The 19,408-nt window shown below is 49.9% G+C and overlaps 2 protein-coding genes and 1 long non-coding RNA gene across 4 annotated transcripts in view; 1 reads left to right on the top strand and 2 right to left on the bottom strand.

Annotated features, from left to right (window-relative positions):
* Window positions 1-7,191, bottom strand: part of CTDSPL2 (CTD small phosphatase like 2) — a 33,901-nt gene extending 26,710 nt beyond the window's left edge. The window contains exon 1 of the mRNA XM_052672681.1: window positions 7,040-7,191. The gene's annotated coding sequence lies outside the window, so the exon portion shown is untranslated. The remainder of the gene's footprint in view (window positions 1-7,039) is intronic.
* Window positions 7,192-7,602: 411 nt separating this feature from the next.
* Window positions 7,603-15,821, top strand: LOC128075670 (uncharacterized). The gene is made up of 3 exons (XR_008203946.1): window positions 7,603-13,491; window positions 14,341-14,456; window positions 15,108-15,821. It is a non-coding gene; the product is annotated as an uncharacterized LOC128075670 (long non-coding RNA).
* Window positions 15,562-19,408, bottom strand: part of GOLM2 (golgi membrane protein 2) — a 20,953-nt gene continuing 17,106 nt past the window's right edge. For both annotated transcript variants that reach the window (XM_052672682.1, XM_052672683.1), the window contains one exon: window positions 15,562-17,232. In XM_052672682.1, the coding sequence (XP_052528642.1) occupies window positions 17,159-17,232 (74 nt within the window). In that variant the 3' untranslated portion in view covers window positions 15,562-17,158. The remainder of the gene's footprint in view (window positions 17,233-19,408) is intronic.

The raw sequence follows: 19,408 nt of genomic DNA, 5'->3' as shown, positions 1-19,408 counted from the left end.
AGTGTGCCACCATCACCCACCTGTAGCCACAGAGCTCAGCATAGCTGCTCAGCTGGCAGCGTGCTCCTGGGCATGGCTATGGGGGTATCAGCAGCACTCTGGATGCTCCAGGGAACACAGGGGCGAGGGCTGTTCCCAGCAGCAGGATGGAATGCGACCCTGCTGTGGGGCAGTGCTCAGCTGTGGGGCACAGCCACATCTCCTGTGTGCTCCTGCTGTGAGCACGGGTGGGGATCGAAGCAGTGCGTGACTGTGCTGAGCCGCTGGGGACCACAGCCTGCTGCCAGGCTGGTTTGTTGGTGTGGTCACCGGCATCATCTGGGTTTAAAATGGTTCTTGTATTTGCTGGCAAGTTATTTTAACAGAGATTATTCAGCCATGAATTTATAAAGCAATAGCACTGTATGTCAGGGTTTCATTTGCTTACTGTCTGCTTTGAAGAGCTGTATTATTTAGCAAAAACACAGGTAAGCTTTGCCTAACACACTTGATGATTTTTTTTACAGCCTGGCTTCCAGGGAAAACACGGCCCATCCCATCACCCTGCCCACAGCCATGTCTGCCCATCCTGCCCTGGTCACTGCAGAACCACTCACAGCACCAACCCAACCCGGCAGAGGAAGAGAAATCTCCAACACGATCCTACAGCATTCCAGAAAATCAACAGCGTGAGGCCATGGGAAGCCAGGCTTTACACACTCTCACTGTTCAAGTGGCCAGCCGGATTATTTTGGCTTGCAATTGTCTTTCCAAGAAGAATCCCCATTTCTGACATGATATGACAACGAAATAACTCGGGAAGAGCTTGGGAAGGCAAAACGCTGGGCACGCCGTTCACAGGTCAGCATCTTCTGTCCCTGCACACTGCAAAGGACCAGCACTCTTATACAGCGATACTTAAAAATACTGTGCTTTGAAATGGAAAAGAGGTACTTTACCCCAGCCTTATCAGCCATACATTTTACAAAACAAAACTGAGTTTTTTACACTTCCTTTGAATGTGGAGGACAAACGAGGCAGATGAGTTCCAACACACACCTGCTGCAAGCAGAACCAATTCAGCAGGCTGCACAGAGCACAGCACCAGCCACCCAGCCCCAGGAAGGAGCAGCGCTGTGCTATGGAACCCAGACTGCGGGCCAAAGGCATCCATCTGGGCACTGAGAAAACCTGCTTACATTTTACTCGATTCACTTCTCTGTGAAGCTGACGGAGGCTCCAACCCTCCTCCCCTTCCTGCCTCCCGTCAGGTCTGCCCTGCTTCCATCAGCCGCTCCCCATGTCTCGCTGCTCTCACAGGATCACACGCAAACAAGAACTTCCAAAGCAGCGCAGCACCTCCTGCTTTCTCCTATCACAAGATGATGTTTAAAGTACAACCGCCTCCCCTCTCTGGCTGGGAGCTGGTGTGAGCTGCCCAAAGCAGTGTGCCAGCCCCGCACTGCACTGGGACACAGCTCAGCTGCAGCCCTCCGGCCCAAAGCCGCCCTCAGCACCGACCTTCTTAACTTTGACAGCACAGACCACTGACGACAAACCTTCATTTCTCAGACTGTTTTATGACTTGGAACCATACTATGCTAACTGACTTGGGATATTTTTTACACTATTAATCTTTGAGAATGAACAGCATCAAATATATTCTGCATATATAATAAACCAATCTACTATCATGAGAGGATTACTTTCAAGTAAATCCAACAGTATAATTACAACAGTTAAGCGTGGCACCTCTTCACCTGGAACCTTATCCATTTTCCAGATGAGCTCTCAAGGGCCTTTCCTTAAGTGTTCTCCTAAGCTTTCTAGTCCCTAAGCAACATACAACTGAGGAGCTCTAAATACAGCAATTACAGCCGTCTAAGAACATCACTTCAGCTACCTTCAACTCTGGAAAGTTTCTTCCAAATCTGCATTTTTAAGAGCATAAATTTAAAGCATAAAGATTCCACCGACTTGCTTTTCTTCTTTAACGTTCATGGATTCTGTCTTGATAGCAAAATAAACAAGACCTCCCAATCATCTTTAAATTGGTTTAATTACAACTGCTTGGTCTTGAGTTTAAGAAGGTGTCAAATGAATCGAGCTACACAATTCAGTCAAGTACAGTATACTTAAATCTAGCTTACACAAAGCCTGTAAGTACCATTAACATTCACACCGGTATTGCTGCTACTTACAAATTACCTCCTTTCTTTCTCAAAAAGCAAACCTTAACACTGCAGGCTACGCTGTCATCTCGTCTCATTGGCAAAAGCACACACAGCTCACTGCTGCCCATGTAACTCCTAATGCTCTCCTGCTCCACTCACCTCCCTGCCGTGCAGCACAGGCAGCAGATGCAGCAGTGCCACCGAGCAGAGGACACCCAACGCAGCCCAAAGGTGTTCAACCACAGCCAGGGCAGCTCCTGTACCCCAGGGAGCTCCATCAGGCACAGAATAAAGAGAAGGTGTTTCAAAGGGTGAAAAGGGACACTGCTAGTGTGAGCAGGGCATCGGAAAACGCAGGGAGCGCAAAGGAAAACCCAGGCAGCAGCTGTTACCTCGTCAGCCCACTCCTTCCTGAATCAGCAAATACAACACCACTGCCTCTGAGTGCTGAACTACAGAAGAGCAAGCTGGGAGGAAACTGCCGGGGGCGAGGCAGGATCCCAGCAATGCAGCGAGAGTACAGACCTACACATGCTCACATTCAGCTCTGCAGACACAGGCACCCACAAAGCCCTGGCCAGACCAAGGACACCTGCCCCGCTGTGCCCAGCCACGGGTCCAACCTGGGCTGTTCCGGCCAGCAGGAATGGAAAAGCAATGGGGAAATGGTGAATCGCTGTAACCAACACAGCTAAAGCAACAAGCCTCCTAGTGAGCATGAGTGCAGCTCGTGCTGGCACACGGAACCCCTTTGTGCAGGGCTGTACCGCTAACGAGGCGCCTATCGCCGTGCCAGCGCAGCCCTTGTGGTACAGCCTAATCCTGAGATTGAATTACCTGCCTTCCTCTAATTAGCACCGCCTAAAACACAGGGTGAATGAAAGCAATCATATTTTAGAATGGCCTAAAGTAAACTGAGTTATGACTTAGACTGAATCAGCACAGCTAAAGCCAAATTGCTTCGAACTGCTCTGATTTGATCCGAGCTCCCGTTAATTTACTAACTTCAATTAGCCATCCTTAAACACAGCCTAAATCAAGGCAGGCTCCTTTTCTTTCATGGCAGGCTTCAGAAATGCTCACATGCCCTACAGTATTGCTTTCTTTGCCTTCCTCTGCTGATAACGCCACGCGTGCAGCGCTGCTGCCGCACGTTTGTGTGCATAGGTGCATGTATTTGCATACGCTGGTAAATTCCAAGCCAAATGTTTTAGTTGTGTAACTTTTTTCTACATACACCTTGTGTACCAGCAGTGAATGGTAGGAGATTTATTTTAGCCTTGTACTACTGTAGGCAAGCAGACAGCTTCCTTTCTAGATGCTGTGGATTTAACAGCTCCTTTCATTTCCATCGCAATCCTTATCTTGAAGTTACACTGATACAATATTTTACATTCAAAACTATGAAGTGCTTTATTCCCTCTAACTGCATTGCTCACCTAACAAAAGATGTGAAATCAGAAGGGAGTTTGGAACATTTGGGATCACTTCCCTTTCTGTTGTCTCTTACAAGCAACCTGAGCATCCACTCCTCATCATGGGCAGAGCACTCCTTAAAGCAGCTGGGACAGAGAGGTGCAGACACCAGCTGTGGGGTTATTCTCACCCAGACGCACACAGATCCAACTTTGCCCATAGGGAGCTGCATCCTTTTGGTCACAATACAGCAGAGATCGATGTGGCTGCCCAGTCATTTCTGCCCATGACAGCTGTATGTTTGCTTCTCACTGCTCATCCCAGCCCCAGCACGAGGGCAGCAGGAGGGGCAGCTGGGGACACACGCCTGCAGTGCTGCTGGAGGTGGAAATACACTTCAGGCTTCCTCAGCTCACTGTTCTACACCAGAGCGTCCTGACGACTGTTCTCCCTGGATCGTGAGGTGAGATGAAACAACTTATTTTCCATAGTTAAGAGGACTTTAATCAAAGTAATTATTGAAGCTGATCTGATTAGGAAGTAATCTATTTACAAAAAGTTAAGACTGCCAACTGGGAAACAACTATCCAGCCTGCGATTGGGGATGATTTCATGCTTAATTTTTCAAGTGTTATTGAATATGTCATCTGTGAATGTAAAATATTTATTTTTCTACACTAATAAATAATCGCTATCTCAGCAACGCAACGTGCAAACAACACGTAATGCTGGCTTGCTTTCAAGCATCTGCGTGTGAGGTTCTCCTCGGAGCAGCCAGAAGTGATGCGCTGCACCTGGCACCGCACGCAGCAACCACCAGGGCATGAATTGCAGGACAGCAGGCGGCATCACTCAGCGCCAGCACTGCCCCCTGAAAGCACCAAGCCAGCCTCAGTGTGATTCACCACCAAGGTGCTTACGGCGCCTACTCGCCCTTTCTGAAGACTTATCTGGGATGTGTAAACATCAAATGAACTCTTTGCATACAACAGACAAAAAACAATCTTCCACTTGAAATCTGCAAGGGATCGGTGCCAACACTGTAGTGGGAATGCAAACTGCTAACAAAGGAAAGAATTTCATTCCGACTTGGCTCTTTACTCCGCGGGCTGGTAAGAGTAAGAATCATCGCATCTGATCCACTCACAGCTCTGAGCCAAACAGCACTGGTTTAGGGGAATGCTGCTGGGCAGGGAGGACACAGCTGGGCAGGGAGGGCGCAGCCTCTGACCCCAGCTGTTCCGTGCTGGTATCAGCCACGTCCAAAGGCTGTTCCCTAGGAACCAGCTGCCCCAAGAACTACAACACGTGGGTAGGTAAGAGCTGTGCAGCGACTGAACAGAGAGGAGCCACAAACTCCTAAACTGGAAAAGGCATCTTTGGTTTCACATCTACAGTGTTTTAAATTGCAGGCTTAAAGTCATCTGAAGATGCTCTGGAACCTCCAGCTGTCCTTTCCAGAGGGCAAAAAGTCTCAAGTTGCTGTCAGAGTATACAGATGTCTAGAAATGCACATCAATTTTAAATTTCTGCCAAATTCCAATCCTGCTTGATGCATGCTGTTTTGCCTTTTCTTGGGAGCTCCTGCCAAAACAGCCCAACTTCCAGTATTAGCAAAAACATGCAAGCACTCCAAGTTATTGCTCCACTTACACCTATGAAAAGGTTTCTAACACAGGAATGAGATATCTGCATAGAAAACTGTCAGAAGAGGAAAAAGCGATTCTCAGTTTTCTGCATAATAGTATTTTTGTGGGTGTCACCTCGGCAACATTACAAGTGATCAAAGAAGTGACTGCGATACACTGCGGAGCAGCTGGGTAAGATGGAGCAGCTCTCCTCTGGAGCTCAGGACATTTCGTATCACGTAACACGGCTCAGCCCGCAGCAGCGTCACGTCGGTGTGCTGGGAATCAGCGCTGGGAGTGGAAGTCTGAAGTTGGAAAATCACCTTTACATGACGAAAACACACACAGTTCCAACATAAGCGGGGTGTTTTCATCTGAAGAAAAAAAGTGATCTCTCACTAAACCTGGGGGACAGAATGACAACTGGGTTTTTCTTTAACAAAGGAGCTTTTCAGATGAAGCAGGAATGTCAGCTTCAGTGCATACTCTGCTGACTGGAACACGGTCAAGTCTTAACTAAGTTCCACATAATGTTTTCAGGGGAAAAATGGAGAATGTTTTATGGAATTCAAGTCTGGATTTGGCTTGCATCCTAGAACATACATCTTGTTATGAAAACTGTTGAATCGCTTTTAAGCAGGCAAACCACAAGTGTCCCTGGAGCCACCCATTCACCTGGAAGTCCCACAAGCAAAGGGAAGGCAGAAGAGCTTTGGTCTGGGGCGGCCGGGGGCTGCAGGGGGAGGGGAGATGGTTTTGGAAGTACCTCGTGAATGGAACTGCTTGCTTGTGCCTACAGCATGAAGCAGTTAAGACTTGTTTTCTGTTATTGTCACAGATCCAATACGTTACTCCAGCTACATCATAATCTCTTCCTGCCTCGGTTCATCCATGTGTAAACCTGATTCACTAACTCTTACCTTAATGTGTCATGGGGCTTAATTAATAACACTTAGGTCTTTTAAGCCCTCTACAAACATTAACTACTTCTTGTAACAACTCTCAGAGGTATTATTATCCCCACTTTACTGATGGAGACACAGCAAAAGAGGCCGCAACTCTCCCAAGGCGGCAGAGCAACGGTTACTCCTAGTGATCCCCTCGGAGGGCCGTCGTATCGTAACCGTGGAAACTTAGCAAGAAAGGCAAAGTCGATGCGCACCACCTCAAAAGCACTTTCAGAAGCGCACCGTAACCGGAGGACCAAAAGGAACGCACCCAGAAGCAACAGGCTCGGGACGGGATCGCGAGCCACGGCCGCCGCCGCAAAGCACAGCGCCGGGGCAGAACCCGCCGAACGGCGCCGAAGCGCCGAGACCCGTCCTCACGTGCCGCCGCGCCCCGTCGCACCAAGCGGTGGCGAGCGGACGGGCGAGGCGGCACGCCGAGCACCGGGCTGCCCCGCGGCGGGGCCCCGAGCCGGGACGGAGCCGCCGACCCCCGCGGGAGGAGCCCCGCCGCGCCCACACCGGCGCCCGGCTCGGCGAGGGGCTCCCGGCGCGGGGCACGGCCCGAGCACGGCGGGGACCGCCGGCCGCCCCCGGAGCCGGCCCGGCCGGGACGCGCCCGCCCCGCCGCCCCCCCCGCACGCGGGGCCCGGGGCGCCCCGCAGGCCTCGGCCCGGGGCGGGGAGGCGGCGCGGGGTGACAGCCGCGGGCCCGCTCCGCACGGCGCGGGATGAGGGCTGGGCGCGGGCCGGGCCGGGAGGAGCGGGCGGCGCTGCGGGACGCGCGGTTCCCTCCCGCGGGCCCCGGTCCGGGCTCCGCCGCGCGCTCCGGAGCGGCCGCCCCGCGCCGCCCGCCCGATCCCGGGCTGGGACCCCGCCGCCGCAGCGTCACTCACCTGCGGCGCGGGGAGCCGGGCGGGCCCCGCAGGACGAGTCCCCGGCGAGCGGGCGGTGCGGGCCGGGCCGGGCCGTGCGGGCGGTGCTGTGTTTACACCGCCGCCGGGGCTCGGCGCTCCGCGGCCGCTCAGCAGCCAGTCGCCATTTCCCGCCTACCGACCTGCTACACCGCACGAAGGGACCCGGATGGGGAGAGGGGCCGCCGCGCAGGCGCAGCCCGATCGGGGGAGGAGGAGGAGGCGGAGGAGGCGGGGGGCCCGGGTACGGCGGCGGCGGGGCGGGCCGGGAAGGAGGGAGCGGGGCCTCGCGTGGGGAGCGGCGCCCCGGGGCGGCAGGGCTGAGGGAGCGGAGCGGAGCGGGCCGGGCAGCGGGCAGCCGCCTCCCGCTCCTCCTCCTTCTCTTCCCCGGTCCGGGAGCGGCGGGTGGCGCTGAGGGGCCTTGCGAGGAGGACAGGAAGGAGGAGTGCGGCGGTGAAGCGCCTGTAGGGCCGAGCTGAGGTGAGGTGAGGCGGGAAGGGGCGAGGGGGGGGAGGTGAGCGGCTGAGGGGCGGGGAGGGCGCGAGCCGGGCGGGAGGAGGGGAACCTGTGAGGGAGGGGCGGGGCGCTCCGGGAGGTTCGGCCGGGGGCATCGCCGCCCCGCGCTCTGCTCTCCGGCCCGCGCAGCCCCGCGGGAGGCGCTGAGGTCGGAGGAGCGCGGTGGCGGGAGCGGCGTTCTGCCGCGCTGCCTGGGATGAAGCGGCCACGCGGCGCTGCCCGGCCTTGCGAGGCTCCCCGCCAGGTTACCGGACCCGGCCGGCCGCTCGCTCTGCCCTCCCGCCCGGCTCCTGCGGCGTTCGCGTCGTTTCCGCGCCGCGGCGCTGCGATCAGAGCCGTTGCTTCGGGACACCCGGACGGTCCGACGCGAAGTTTCGTTCCCGCTTTACTTTTTTAATTCTCGGCGGACTCTCGTGTGAGATGTTGAGGACGCAGCATCCTGACCGTCCCGTCCGGGACAGCAGGCGGTGCTGGGTTGGCACTGAGGGCTTACAGCCCGCTGAGCTGCCGGCCTCGCCTCTCCTAATGGCTGGGAGTGCTTTCATCTGCAAATCCGTGGTTCTCACATCAGTGTTGTACGACCTTCGGACAGCTTCTCAAGTTGTCGCTCGGATGCACGTTCTCTCAGGCACCCGTGCGCACAAACCTGCTCGGGGTGCTCTTCTTCCTTCTCTGATACCCGTTGACACTCCTACAGGTTTCAGACCTGAGTTGTGTTACAGAAGTCCTGGCTCTCTTGTCACTTATTTATTGGTTTGTTAAACAGAATCACATCAGCTGCTGCGGAGCCAAGAATTGGTTTAAAATTGTGTTACAGAACTCTCGCTTTCCTAGGAGAAGACATCATAGAACTAATTTTACCTTCGTTTCTCCAGGAAGCGGGGAGTAAAGCTGCGGTGGAAGCAGTGCAGTCGTTATTCAGAGGAGGCCTTGTTCCTGTAGAGCATTACAGTGTTTCTAAACACAGGCTGTGGGAAAGGTTAGCTTGGAAAGCTGGTAAAACTTAATTACGACTGTCTGACAGTCCGTTAAGAGGAGTATGGCAGGGTAACTCTGTGATGTCTCATAGTACAAGCCCAAAAGGACATTCAGTGGTACTCATAAAGTGGGAGTTTTGAAAAACAATAGGTGGTGAGGCTTTTCCAAGCTATGTAATTATAATGAAACTAACTGCCAGAGGAAACCATTCAGCAGCATTCAAAGCACACAGATATTTGTAAGAACACAAAAAGCACCTACTGCATTCGCAGCAGAAGCCAAGAAAACATTTAGAAGATGCTGAAGCACGTGACTTGGTAATCTGTAGGGAATAAGAACTGTGCTTTTCTGTATCCGCAGCGGTCAGTGCCTGGTTCAGAGCAGGGGCGGGGGGTGCTGTTGGATCAGAAGGGTTGAGAGCTTTGTCACGTGTCGGGTGAGGACACATGAAGTCATACTGCTCAAGTTCAAAGGTCCACCTGCTGCGACCTGTTCCTCACTCATAAAGTGGGAGCGCGCTGTGCCACGAGGAGCTGAGCGGCGCTGCCGGCTGTGCGCACGAGGCATGGGAAGCTTGGAAGGCAGCTTGCTTCAGAAGGGGCTCTGCATCGGCGATGGCGGGTTCTTCTCTTGGCAGTCAATTGCAGGGACTGCCAACTGAGATATCCTAGGTGCGTGTTTTCTTCACTGAGGGAAAAAAATCCGTCGTTGCCAGCAGTGTTGCGCGGTGTTGAAATGTTATGCTCTGTTAATGTTCATTTGAACGGCCGTTCTTCGTGACTTCCTCCCAACTCTTTCTGCTGTTCTCAAGTCTTGCTGGCCTGCTAGCTTTGTGTTCCCGTGCTCACTGCCAAGGACTTGCTTAGAGTCACTTCCTTGTTTGTCACAGAGATTCCGTGTGCGTGAGCCCAGCTCTTGGTGAGCTGCTGCATACACCTGCCTTCAGGTGCCGTGTGTTTTACAGGGCTAAATTCCATGGCTGTGAGAAATAGTTGTTTAAACAACGCAATTCTTGTTTGGGTGAAAGAATTTTAAAATTATCTATTTCTAGTATTTGTTATTTCTCTTCCTTATCTGAAGGGAATACGCTTTGTTCAGTAGGTGAACAACCACGGACTTGACTTGCTTGAGGAGCAGCTCGCAGGCTGTGCTTGCTCTGCATGCCCAGACGTCTGTCATGCAATCTGTCTGTCCAGGAGCAGCTACAGACTTACTGTTCTGACTGCTTGCACTTAGCAAGGGAGCCAGAATTCATATGGTGCTGTGCGCCTCTTCAGACACAAAGGCAAGCGTGAATTTAAACCAACTGAAATGTGTGTTCGATTTAGCACAGAACATCTTTGAGGTGTCTGCAGCCACGGAGCAATCTGCCAGGGATGGAAACGCATCCTTCAGCAGTCGGTCCGATTGCAGGAGGTTGAACTGTGGAGTGTCCATACTAGCAAGCCTTCGCTGCTCCGTGGGAAGACTTAGATTTGGGTGGCAGGACTGGGAGTGTTCGTGTTCCTGCATTGGCACAAGTCCTTGCACACGTACCGTAACCCTGATTCTGTGTGTCTGAAAGTCCCAGTGTAATGCAGTAAATAAGTATACGTGCCCCACTTTCTCTTTAAACCAGTGCTGTGTTGGAGAGGCACAGTGTCCTTGGTGCTGGAGTCAGCCAGAAGGTTCGAGCTGCTGCAGAACGCTGCACTGTTTCTGCGCGGGGAGACGAGCTGTTGGAAGCACTCAGCCTTACTTCTTCTGCTTGGGAAGGAGTGCAGCTGAGGGTGGCGGTGAGTTCTCGGCATACCACAAGTACACACACACGTGTTTGTTCGGGCAGATCCGCCGGAGTCTGAAGTGAGCAGTAAGTGGCTGTGTGTGCAGAGGAGCTGAGGGGTGCCAGCTTTCCAGAGCTGCACCAGAAAGTGACAGATAAAGAGCTGGCTCCTCTTCCTTTTCTGTGTGGGCTTTGCCTCGGCAGCTCGTGCAGCAGAGCGCACGTGAGGGGCTTGCTTCAGCCTTTTATTGCAGAGTTTTCAGGATTTGATTGCTTGTGCAGAGTCTGCTGCAGATATAATTAAACTGAAGCAGAAGTGCATGACAACCTGTATGCAGCTTAGCCAACCCTGTGTGTTTCCCAGGCAGATCATGCTGTGAATCACTGAAAACATGTAATCTTCTATTGCAAAGTGCTTGCTTACTGGAGTTCTTTTGTTCTGTAGGCCGTGCATTTTTCACTGTTTATGATTTTGTCTGTATGAAAATGTAAACTCTTAACAATTAATAAAATATGTCACTCATTAGTTATTCAGTGTCATTTTCGTCTTGTCACCTTGGTCTGGAAATAATTTCAGCAGAATGCCCTTTGCAACTCTGGCAGTTCTGGAAAACGTGGTTGTGTTTCATCAGGTGGAAGCCATCGCTTTGGGTTTCCTACTTTTCAAGGAGGTCAGCTTCAACAGCGAGTCTTTGCTTTTGTGGGACCCATGGAGCTTGGGGAAAGCTTTGGGAAAAGCTGCCTACTGAAAATCCATAAATAGAACTGGGTGGCTGGAGCTAACTAGAATAAATGCAGTATTTCTTTGACTGTTCACTGTAGGAACTTGGATGTCTCGCTGTTGTTGAAATCAGCCGTCAGGCTTGGCAGAAAGGCCTCCGGCTGGCTGCTGATTGTTTCCTTTGGTTACTTACAGGAGTACCTGGAATTCGTGTCAGTGCAGTGGGAGGCTTTTCCCGCTCTGCAGGACAGACACCGCTCTCACTCCATGCGTAACAGATTTAAAACTGAATTAAATAGTCTTAAGAGGAAAACTTGGTCTCATCTCTAACCCTTCTTTGGGCCAGGGGAGGAGAGGAGGAAGGGAAAATAGCCGTGGCAGGGAACGTGAGCCGGGTGCTGGTGGCCGTTTTCCCTCGTTTCAACATGCTGAATTTCCACCAGCTTCAAATCCCATGTGTGTCCCTGAGGTGTGAGAGCACTCATATTTTAAACAGAAGCGCAGGTATTTTCTTCTCTGGTGTTTACCAGAATTGAATTGAGCTGTCTGTAACGGAGTAACAGTTGCCAAAGCTCTGAAAGTTCCTGCCCCGTTTGTACGCTAATGCCTCTTCAAGTCAGATTTCTCTTTGGGGCTGGGCATAAAACAAAGTACTGCAATCTCTCGCTGAGCAAAAATGGCTTAGGAATATGTATTTTCTCAGTTTAACCTTGAGCAAAATATTTTTGGCATCAGAACATTCATTTCCATGGACTTGTGCTTTTAACGTACAGCTTTTCATAATTGGCCAGGTTTGGTTTGGTTATTTATGCAAAGCGGAGAGGCGCTTCGTTCTTTTCTGTCTTTGCCTCTGAAATCTTTAGGAAATGGGACAATTGCAGGGATTTCCTTGGTCCTTGGTGTGCTGTCAGCTCTGCGTGTTGGAGGAGCTTCCTCATGTGGCTGTTACACGTTGGTTGATCTGTACTGTGCTTTGAAGCCGTAAAACTCTTAATTAGGCTGGTAGATTTACACATGGATGCGGATAGCTCACAAGCATTCTGCTGTCATCCCCCCTTACTGCACTGGAGCTGGGCTCTGCATCTGGTCCCTGAAGGACAGCACTCCAGCAGGCTGAGCTCCGAGCTGCCGTGTTTGGTTCAGCTCTGCAGCTCCTCAGTTCTGCTGCCGTATGGAGGCTGGGACAACAGAAATACTGCAGGCGTTTTTGAACACCAGCTCACCCCCACAACTTCTTGGTTGACATCAGAACTCCTTCAGGCAGTGTGGAAGTGCAGGCATTTCTTACTCCCTTTCTGCCCTGTGACCCAGCAGCCATTGTGGCCATTACAGCCTTGGGCTTTTGAAATGGAGAGAAGAAAGCAGAAAAGGGCTGAATTGTGCAGAGGGCTTCCAGGTAAGTGCACGCTTTCAGAAGCTGCTTGTTTCTTGTATGCTGCTTGAGACTTTTATAAAATACTCATTTCTGTGCTTTTGGTTTTTTTTTTGTTTGTTTCCAAGCTTTACTTTTATAAAAGCTGTTCTAATTCTTATCCCCCGCTTGGCCGCAGGTACCTGTATTGGGTGAGCACAAAGCAGGAGGAGCAGTTCCCTGTGCTACGGGGTTGGGGCAGACTGGGGACTCTTTGGGAGCTCCGTACCCACATGTCCTCCAATGGGAAATGGGGGAGATGATGAGGAATTGGAGGCAGAGGCACTTTCTCCTCCAAAAGCAGTGTCCCCTTCAACTGTAAAATGCAAATGTTTTTCACCTTTTAAAACACGGGGTGTCTTTAAGAAGGAATGAAATAGTTGGCCACATCTCTCACAAGTTAATATAGGTTGCTCAGATGTAGCCTGGGGCAAAACATAGATTTTTCTCATTGCATTTGAATAAAGCTTTCTCTGTTTCCCTTAGATCTCAAATCAGTAGGAAACCCATGTTTCAATGACGAACCATCGCTTGGTTTGGTGTGTGCTTGCAGGGCCGTGCTAGGTGCAGCTGTTACTCTTTATGAGCCTGAGTAAGCGGAGGAAAAGGAAGAAAGTAATGAAAACTCGGTGTACGAAAACTAGAGCGACTGAGCTAACTTGTGCTTTCTGGTCCAGTTTCAGATGCAGTCCTCTTCCCACCAGCACGGCTGGGAGCTCAGCTTGTTGGCACAGCGCTCATCTTCACCACGCTTCCTGACCTCTTCTTAGCAGTGATGATGCTGAGCACTCAGCACTGCAAAACGGCAAGGCGAACAGAAGCCCCTGGAAGTGTGTATGAAAGAGGGATGTGAGTTTATGAGAAGCTAGGGTGAGGTCTGTTGGTCTCGTTTGCTGCTTTTCAGCATGGACTCCTTCCATGCACTGCCATGTGGATGAAAAGCTGCTCATGCACAAGCCTTAAAACAGGAACTCGAGGAGCTGCACGCTGCTTTGTATGGAAACACTGCTCAAACAACAAGATCTGGCCTGGGCCATCATTTAAAGGTGCCTTGATTTTCCTTGTAAAGCAGTTCCACCGCATGCACCAAATGCTGTTCTGAAGTTCAGCTGATGGTTTGAGGGAAGCAGATATTTGAGTAGCGCTCTCTGAAATATGTCAACATTTTGTGTGCTGCTGTTTCCATGGAAACGGGTATCAGCTCAGAAAAATGGCTTCAGGATTTCAAAACTGGATGTAAAAAATAAAATCCAGAGAGGTTGGTCATTCATACTGCTACTCATGAGCTGATCTTGTGGTGCTAACCGATGTGCCGTGAACACATGAGGTGTAGACCTATGCATACTACACCTATAGACCATGCACACTGGTAGGTCCATGATTTATATGTTTTCTAAGTGAGCCTTTGTCTGAAGGAACTTTATTAGAAAATGCATGAGTTGCATTTTTTTCTAGCTTGTTCTCTTCCACATACCTGAAAGCTGTCACATTTTCATCACTTCTTTAGGCCTCTACTTGAAAAAAGGTGAAAGAGGTATTGGATGAAACTACAGATTTAAGCTAGTTGGCAAACTTTTCTTTTTAACATATAATGGCTCAGGGAACACAGAGCTGATTGTTCAGAATCTTTAGCAGCATGTAGGAATGGAGCAGGTGCCATTTCTTTGAGCTGTTTGCCTCTGAGGACGCGTGCTTTAGAAGAGCCGGCTTGCAGGCGAGGCAGTTATCCCTGAGCACGGCATCAGTGCAGGACTCACTGCTGGCAGTGTGCAATGAGCACAACTGCATGGAGCTGAGGGCAGAGCGCCCCACGGATCCTTGGAAAATGAAGACTCCTCTGTTTGGAGTCTTGTGTCTCCAGCTTAGTGACTCGGACGTTTGTATCTGTTTTCTAGCTCAAGCCATGCCTGGATGTCTGTCTTCAATATGAACTGGATGTCCCAAGTCCTCTAGAGCAGTGGCTCCCAGTTGGTGAAGGGCAACATGCTAAAGGAAAGGCGTGGAGCTGGAGGTCGGTGCTGCAGCGTGAAGTGATGGGAAGGGCTGGCTGAGGGGAGGCACAGCCACAGAACGCTGCAGTGCTTCGCTGCACCCAGCAGTAAGGCAGTTCAGAAGGGCTGGGAAAGGACAGTAAGGCAGAACTGCAGGCCTGAAGGAGAAAGGGGATGAGGTGGGGGTACGGGGCTAACTGCTGAGGTGGGGAAGCAGCCACTGCCAGCATGGGAGGGGAGATGGTGTAGAAAACAGCTGTAATGAAGCCACCACAAAAAAAAAACTGCTCTAAAAACATTGGCACTTCCCCAAAAGAACAGAGACTTTTTTTCACTCAAGTGGAATTTGTTTGACAGAACAATTCCCCTTAGAAATAAAATTCTTTAAGCAGCGGATCACTAAATAATGAAGGGTAGAGTGCCCAGTGACCTCCACCAGATTCCTTAAAAGGGCACCCATGGGGATCAAACCATGCTTCTGTACGGGCTCTGCTTCAGTTGGTCTCCCAAAACACTGGGGTAAAGCAAGCCTACAATTCATGCACAGTGTGCTGCCCATAATAACAGGTTACTGACCTCAGTGTGTATGTGGGCACTTACCAAGGGCAGTGTGGTTGTACGCTTCTCCCTGTACACCTCCACAGTAACCTGTCTGACCAACGGTCTCACAGGCTTTAAGGATGGAAATGCAGCGCAGAAGCAACGTGCAAAGAGCTGCCCAGAGAAGTTTTTGTACAGCACATCAGAGACCCCACAGCCAGGGATTCTGGGAGGATTTTACAGCAGCTACAGCGATGCCAAGTTATTCTTGTCTATCTGTTACAGCAGCTCAGGAGTTGCTGCCAAGGTTGGTGCCCACATTCACACCAACTGCACAGGTACTGCATTTGAAGCTCACGTATGGCTTAAAAATATCCGACAGTGTAATTGTCCTGATAAGACAAGAAAGTCTGTATGGCTTGTACGAAGGTCCTCACCTCACTGCCCTGTGAGTTGGCTTTTAGCAAGCAGCTGCAACCACTGCTGCTATGTCAGACTACTCAGCTCCTGTGTTAACCTGATTTTCAGAGCCACGATCACTTTGATATGGCTGCAGAAGGAAACAAAAGAGCCAGAAGCCTCACAAACTTTAAACAATTTATTAGAACCCAATATATTAGAACACCTAATTCAGGGTGAAATTACATTTTAAGACCAAAAAAATGCAATGCTTAGATATGGCATTTACTGTGACTGCTATTCTTAGAATCCTGGTACAGGTTTTTCTTCCTGTGTGATGTCAGTATGGATCTAATGCAGAGCAGGCCCAGCGCTTTGCTTTGAGGGCTGCTCCCCCCACCTCTCAGACACGTAATGAAGAACTCAGGCCTCAAACACCACCACCAGAGGGAAAAAACCAAACTGCTGCAAGGCATCACCAGAACGTGATGTTTTATTTCTCGTATGTTTTAAGACTCATTAGCAGAATAATGTAGCAAAACAAAAATCATGCAACTTCTGAAATGTAAAAGGTCCACTGAATGGGCATCAAGCAAGACTGTTATTTCAGACTGGAACCTGAATAGAGAGTACAATCACCCATGTCAAAGGTCCTGTAATTTCTTTTCACAGTAGCCCTTTTGGAGAAGCAGGCTGGGTTAATAACCTCATTATCCACTACTGCAGATCAACGGAATCATCTCCATAAAATACAGAAAGTGCTGAACACATAATACAAAAAGTATCTAACTTACAAACTGGTCGGAGACACAAAAGCAAAGGTGGAAGTGGCAGATGGTTGGAGAGATCTGTACCAAAGTATTACATTGTAAGTGAACTCGAGTGACTGCAACACAGGATGGAGTCTCTTGGAACAGAGAAACTGCATACAAGGTATTTAGGGAGGGTAGGGGTTGTGCCTTCCCTTCAGGTTCCTGCAATGCTGATGCAGATTTCTTCCCTCCCCCATCCCCACACTACCTGCTCTCTCTCCTTTAACACGTGCACAAAGATCCCCTACAAGCTGTGCTGAATTATTTATATCAGCTTTTAAGATAAGCTATTAGTTACACAACTTTCTCAGGATGTATCGAATTACTGGAACTCTGCTGCCACTGATCTGCAGCTCTAGCTGTGAGTTTTGGTCACTGTACGTGAGAATCAAAATGGTGCTTGCTTCTGAGGCCTGTGCCACTGTCCTTCCTCACTTACATCAAAGAAGGAGCAATTTTTAAGCATTCAGTTTTCATTCTCAAACAATAGCTCACCTGCAAAACACAAAACACACAGCACTCATGAAAAAAGCAGAGTATTTTTGCTCATACAGGAATTACTGTAGAAAAGGAGTCCTCTGGCTGTACATTGTTTCCACAGTGTATTTGGTACATGAGATACAAACTGTACAAGTTCTCCAGTTTACAAAGGTTTCTAATTTGCAGAAACAACTCGGCCCCTATTTATAATATTGTTTTAAATGTCGAGATTCTTACAGATAAGGTACAGTCTGAGTAATCGGCTCAATGTAACAACAAAAATGTCATTTTAATACAATTTGCAATAGTACAACTATGTACATATGTACAGAACTGTTTCCTTCTGTTGCTTCCCTAACTTTTGAGTATACTTATCTTTAATTATCAGTTTGTTTTAAAGTATGAAACGGCAAAGTAAAAATGGTTCAGTTTTGCAGCACTTCAAGTTCTTCAGCTGAGATCTCATCTGCATTCCCCAATTAACTCAAGCCTTAAAGAACACCGTCACCAAAGCGTGGCTTGCTGTAATCGACGAGGTCGTTCTGTAGGTCTCTTTCTTCATCATCTGCAATGGAAATATTCAGACCAATTCTCATGTGATGGTAATGAAACGAAAGATGAAGCAGGCTTTCCCCTGAACACAGTGCTAACTCATCCACCCGCACCTTGTCTGCCCGTGGGAATGGAGTCCCCTGGGCCCACAGGGCAGCACAAGGCCCTGCCTGCTGGCAGCACCTGGGGGTTTGTCCCCGCTGACAAACTGTGACTGCACACTACTGAGCATCTCCAGCTTTGTTCAACTGCATCTCAGGCACCTGATGACTTGAGGGATTGCAGAACTACTGTGAATTGAGAATGTTCCTTTATAGGCTTGAAACTCTCGCACTAAAAGCCAACCAGAAAGTCTCTGCAATGTTGGAAGGTTACATCAGCACGGGTTACAAGTTGGCAGAGTTGAAACGCTGCAGGGTTTTACCAGAGGTTGGGAGCCATGCAAGACCAGCACAGAGGAGTCCTTGTGAGCCTCCTCCAAGGCTCTGAACAAACTGCAGAGGAGCTGATACTCTTCCAGCTTACGCCTTAGGTTTGAAAAATGACACTCTGAATTGCCTGTGCTATCAGCATTGTTACAGACTGCTATCCTGCATATCAGACTCAAGTATAAAACTTGAAGGACTCTTAAAAGCACAAAAAGCAGCGTTCAACCTTTCCATGCTTCTTAGCAATAGAAATCTGTATTCCCTCAGCCTTGCTAGAAATCAGCAATGCATTCTTCACAGCCAAAACACAACCATCCAGTCAGGCTACCAAGCAGTAAATAAACAGCCATCATCACCCATTGAAACATCTGCTCCTAAACATGCCGTTGTTCTGCAGCTCAGCCAGGAAGCAGAGTGCAGCAGTGCAGCAGAGCAGCAGAGCAGCCTGCAGCTGATGCAAAGCACCCGGATGCTCTGCAGGCTGGCTGCTGCTTCGTCCCTGGCTGGGAGAGCGAGTGAAGGCGTCCCACGCTGCAGATCCCACGCGCCTGCCTCCTGCTGCTCTCCTACTTCTTGACTCCTAGTCCTGGGACTTGGAGGCTCGTGAAAAATCATAAAAACAAATGCTCAAAACTTGCTCATCCTCACTGTATTCATTTACTGTAGTGCACAAAAAAAAGTAAAATCAAGGAAAACATATTTTGAAGCATCTCTTGCAAGAACTGCTGAGGCACATGATTCTGGCTGCCGTCATTGAGATGGCTCCTGTGTGGCCCCACAAGAAAAGAGGTCCTGAGAGTCCAGTGTGTTTTAACCCAGAAGCTTCTGCTGCGTTGCAAAGCTCGCGGTGTCCCTTACGCCCAGGTGAAGGACGCTAGTTCACAGGAGCAGAAAGCAGAGTTCAAGTCACTGCCATCAGCTGCCCTCCACAAGTTTACTAAGCCGATCGCTTGCCAATAACCTGTCTGAAGCTCTAAAACAGTCACAAGTTTATTATCAGCCCACAAGTGAGGCAGGTACACCGGCACTACAGCCACTGGCAAAGGCTTGTTTATCTGCGTGACACACGCTGTTGTTCGGTAGAAGCCACTAATAAAGCATGTGGGCATCACCTGATTGGTATAATCTGCCACCACCAAACTTCTACTACTGGTGCAGAAGCCAGCAGTGTCCCTTTCACTTTGCATTTCAAACAGGTGAACTGAAAGGAGAAATGCCAGTTTGGATGCTGGTGTTCACAGGAAGGCATCTCCCAAACTTCTCTGTTTTCCTTATATTTCAACATAAGGCCCATGCAATTTTAGTGGTAACAGAAAAACACATTTAACCAAACTGCCTTGTTTACACATACCAGATGCTTTGTTCTAGCCTAATGCAGAACCACGTGATGTTTTCCTAATAGTTTTGAGGCAGAAATTCAGTGGGCTTTTCTTTTTATAACCTCCAAACAATTATAACAACCCCTCCTCCAAAATCCCACAATTCCACCTTCTCTTCCCCTGCTGGTAAATTAAGTACAAAACCTAAAGCAGACACTTCTAAAATGCTGGCAGTACCACTCTCCACACAGAACAAGCCAACAAGTCACCAGGAGACAAGGCAACAGATGGTTTGGAACACGAAGCCAGAGGTTGTAATGTGCTGCTTGGGCTGTTCTGCAGGAAGAGCCCCCAGGTCAGCCTTCAATCTTCACTACATGGCACAAAATCTCTTCTGTCTGTGCAGATGTGAACAGACTGGGCAGGAAAGTCCAAGGCGAAA

This window comes from Tympanuchus pallidicinctus, unplaced genomic scaffold (genome assembly GCF_026119805.1).
Source record: "Tympanuchus pallidicinctus isolate F22 unplaced genomic scaffold, pur_lepc_1.0 scaffold12, whole genome shotgun sequence".
In the NCBI taxonomy this organism is placed as follows: Eukaryota; Metazoa; Chordata; class Aves; order Galliformes; family Phasianidae; genus Tympanuchus; species Tympanuchus pallidicinctus.
The sequence above is the reverse complement of the archived record's forward strand: the minus strand, read 5'-3'. Positions and strand labels throughout refer to the sequence as shown.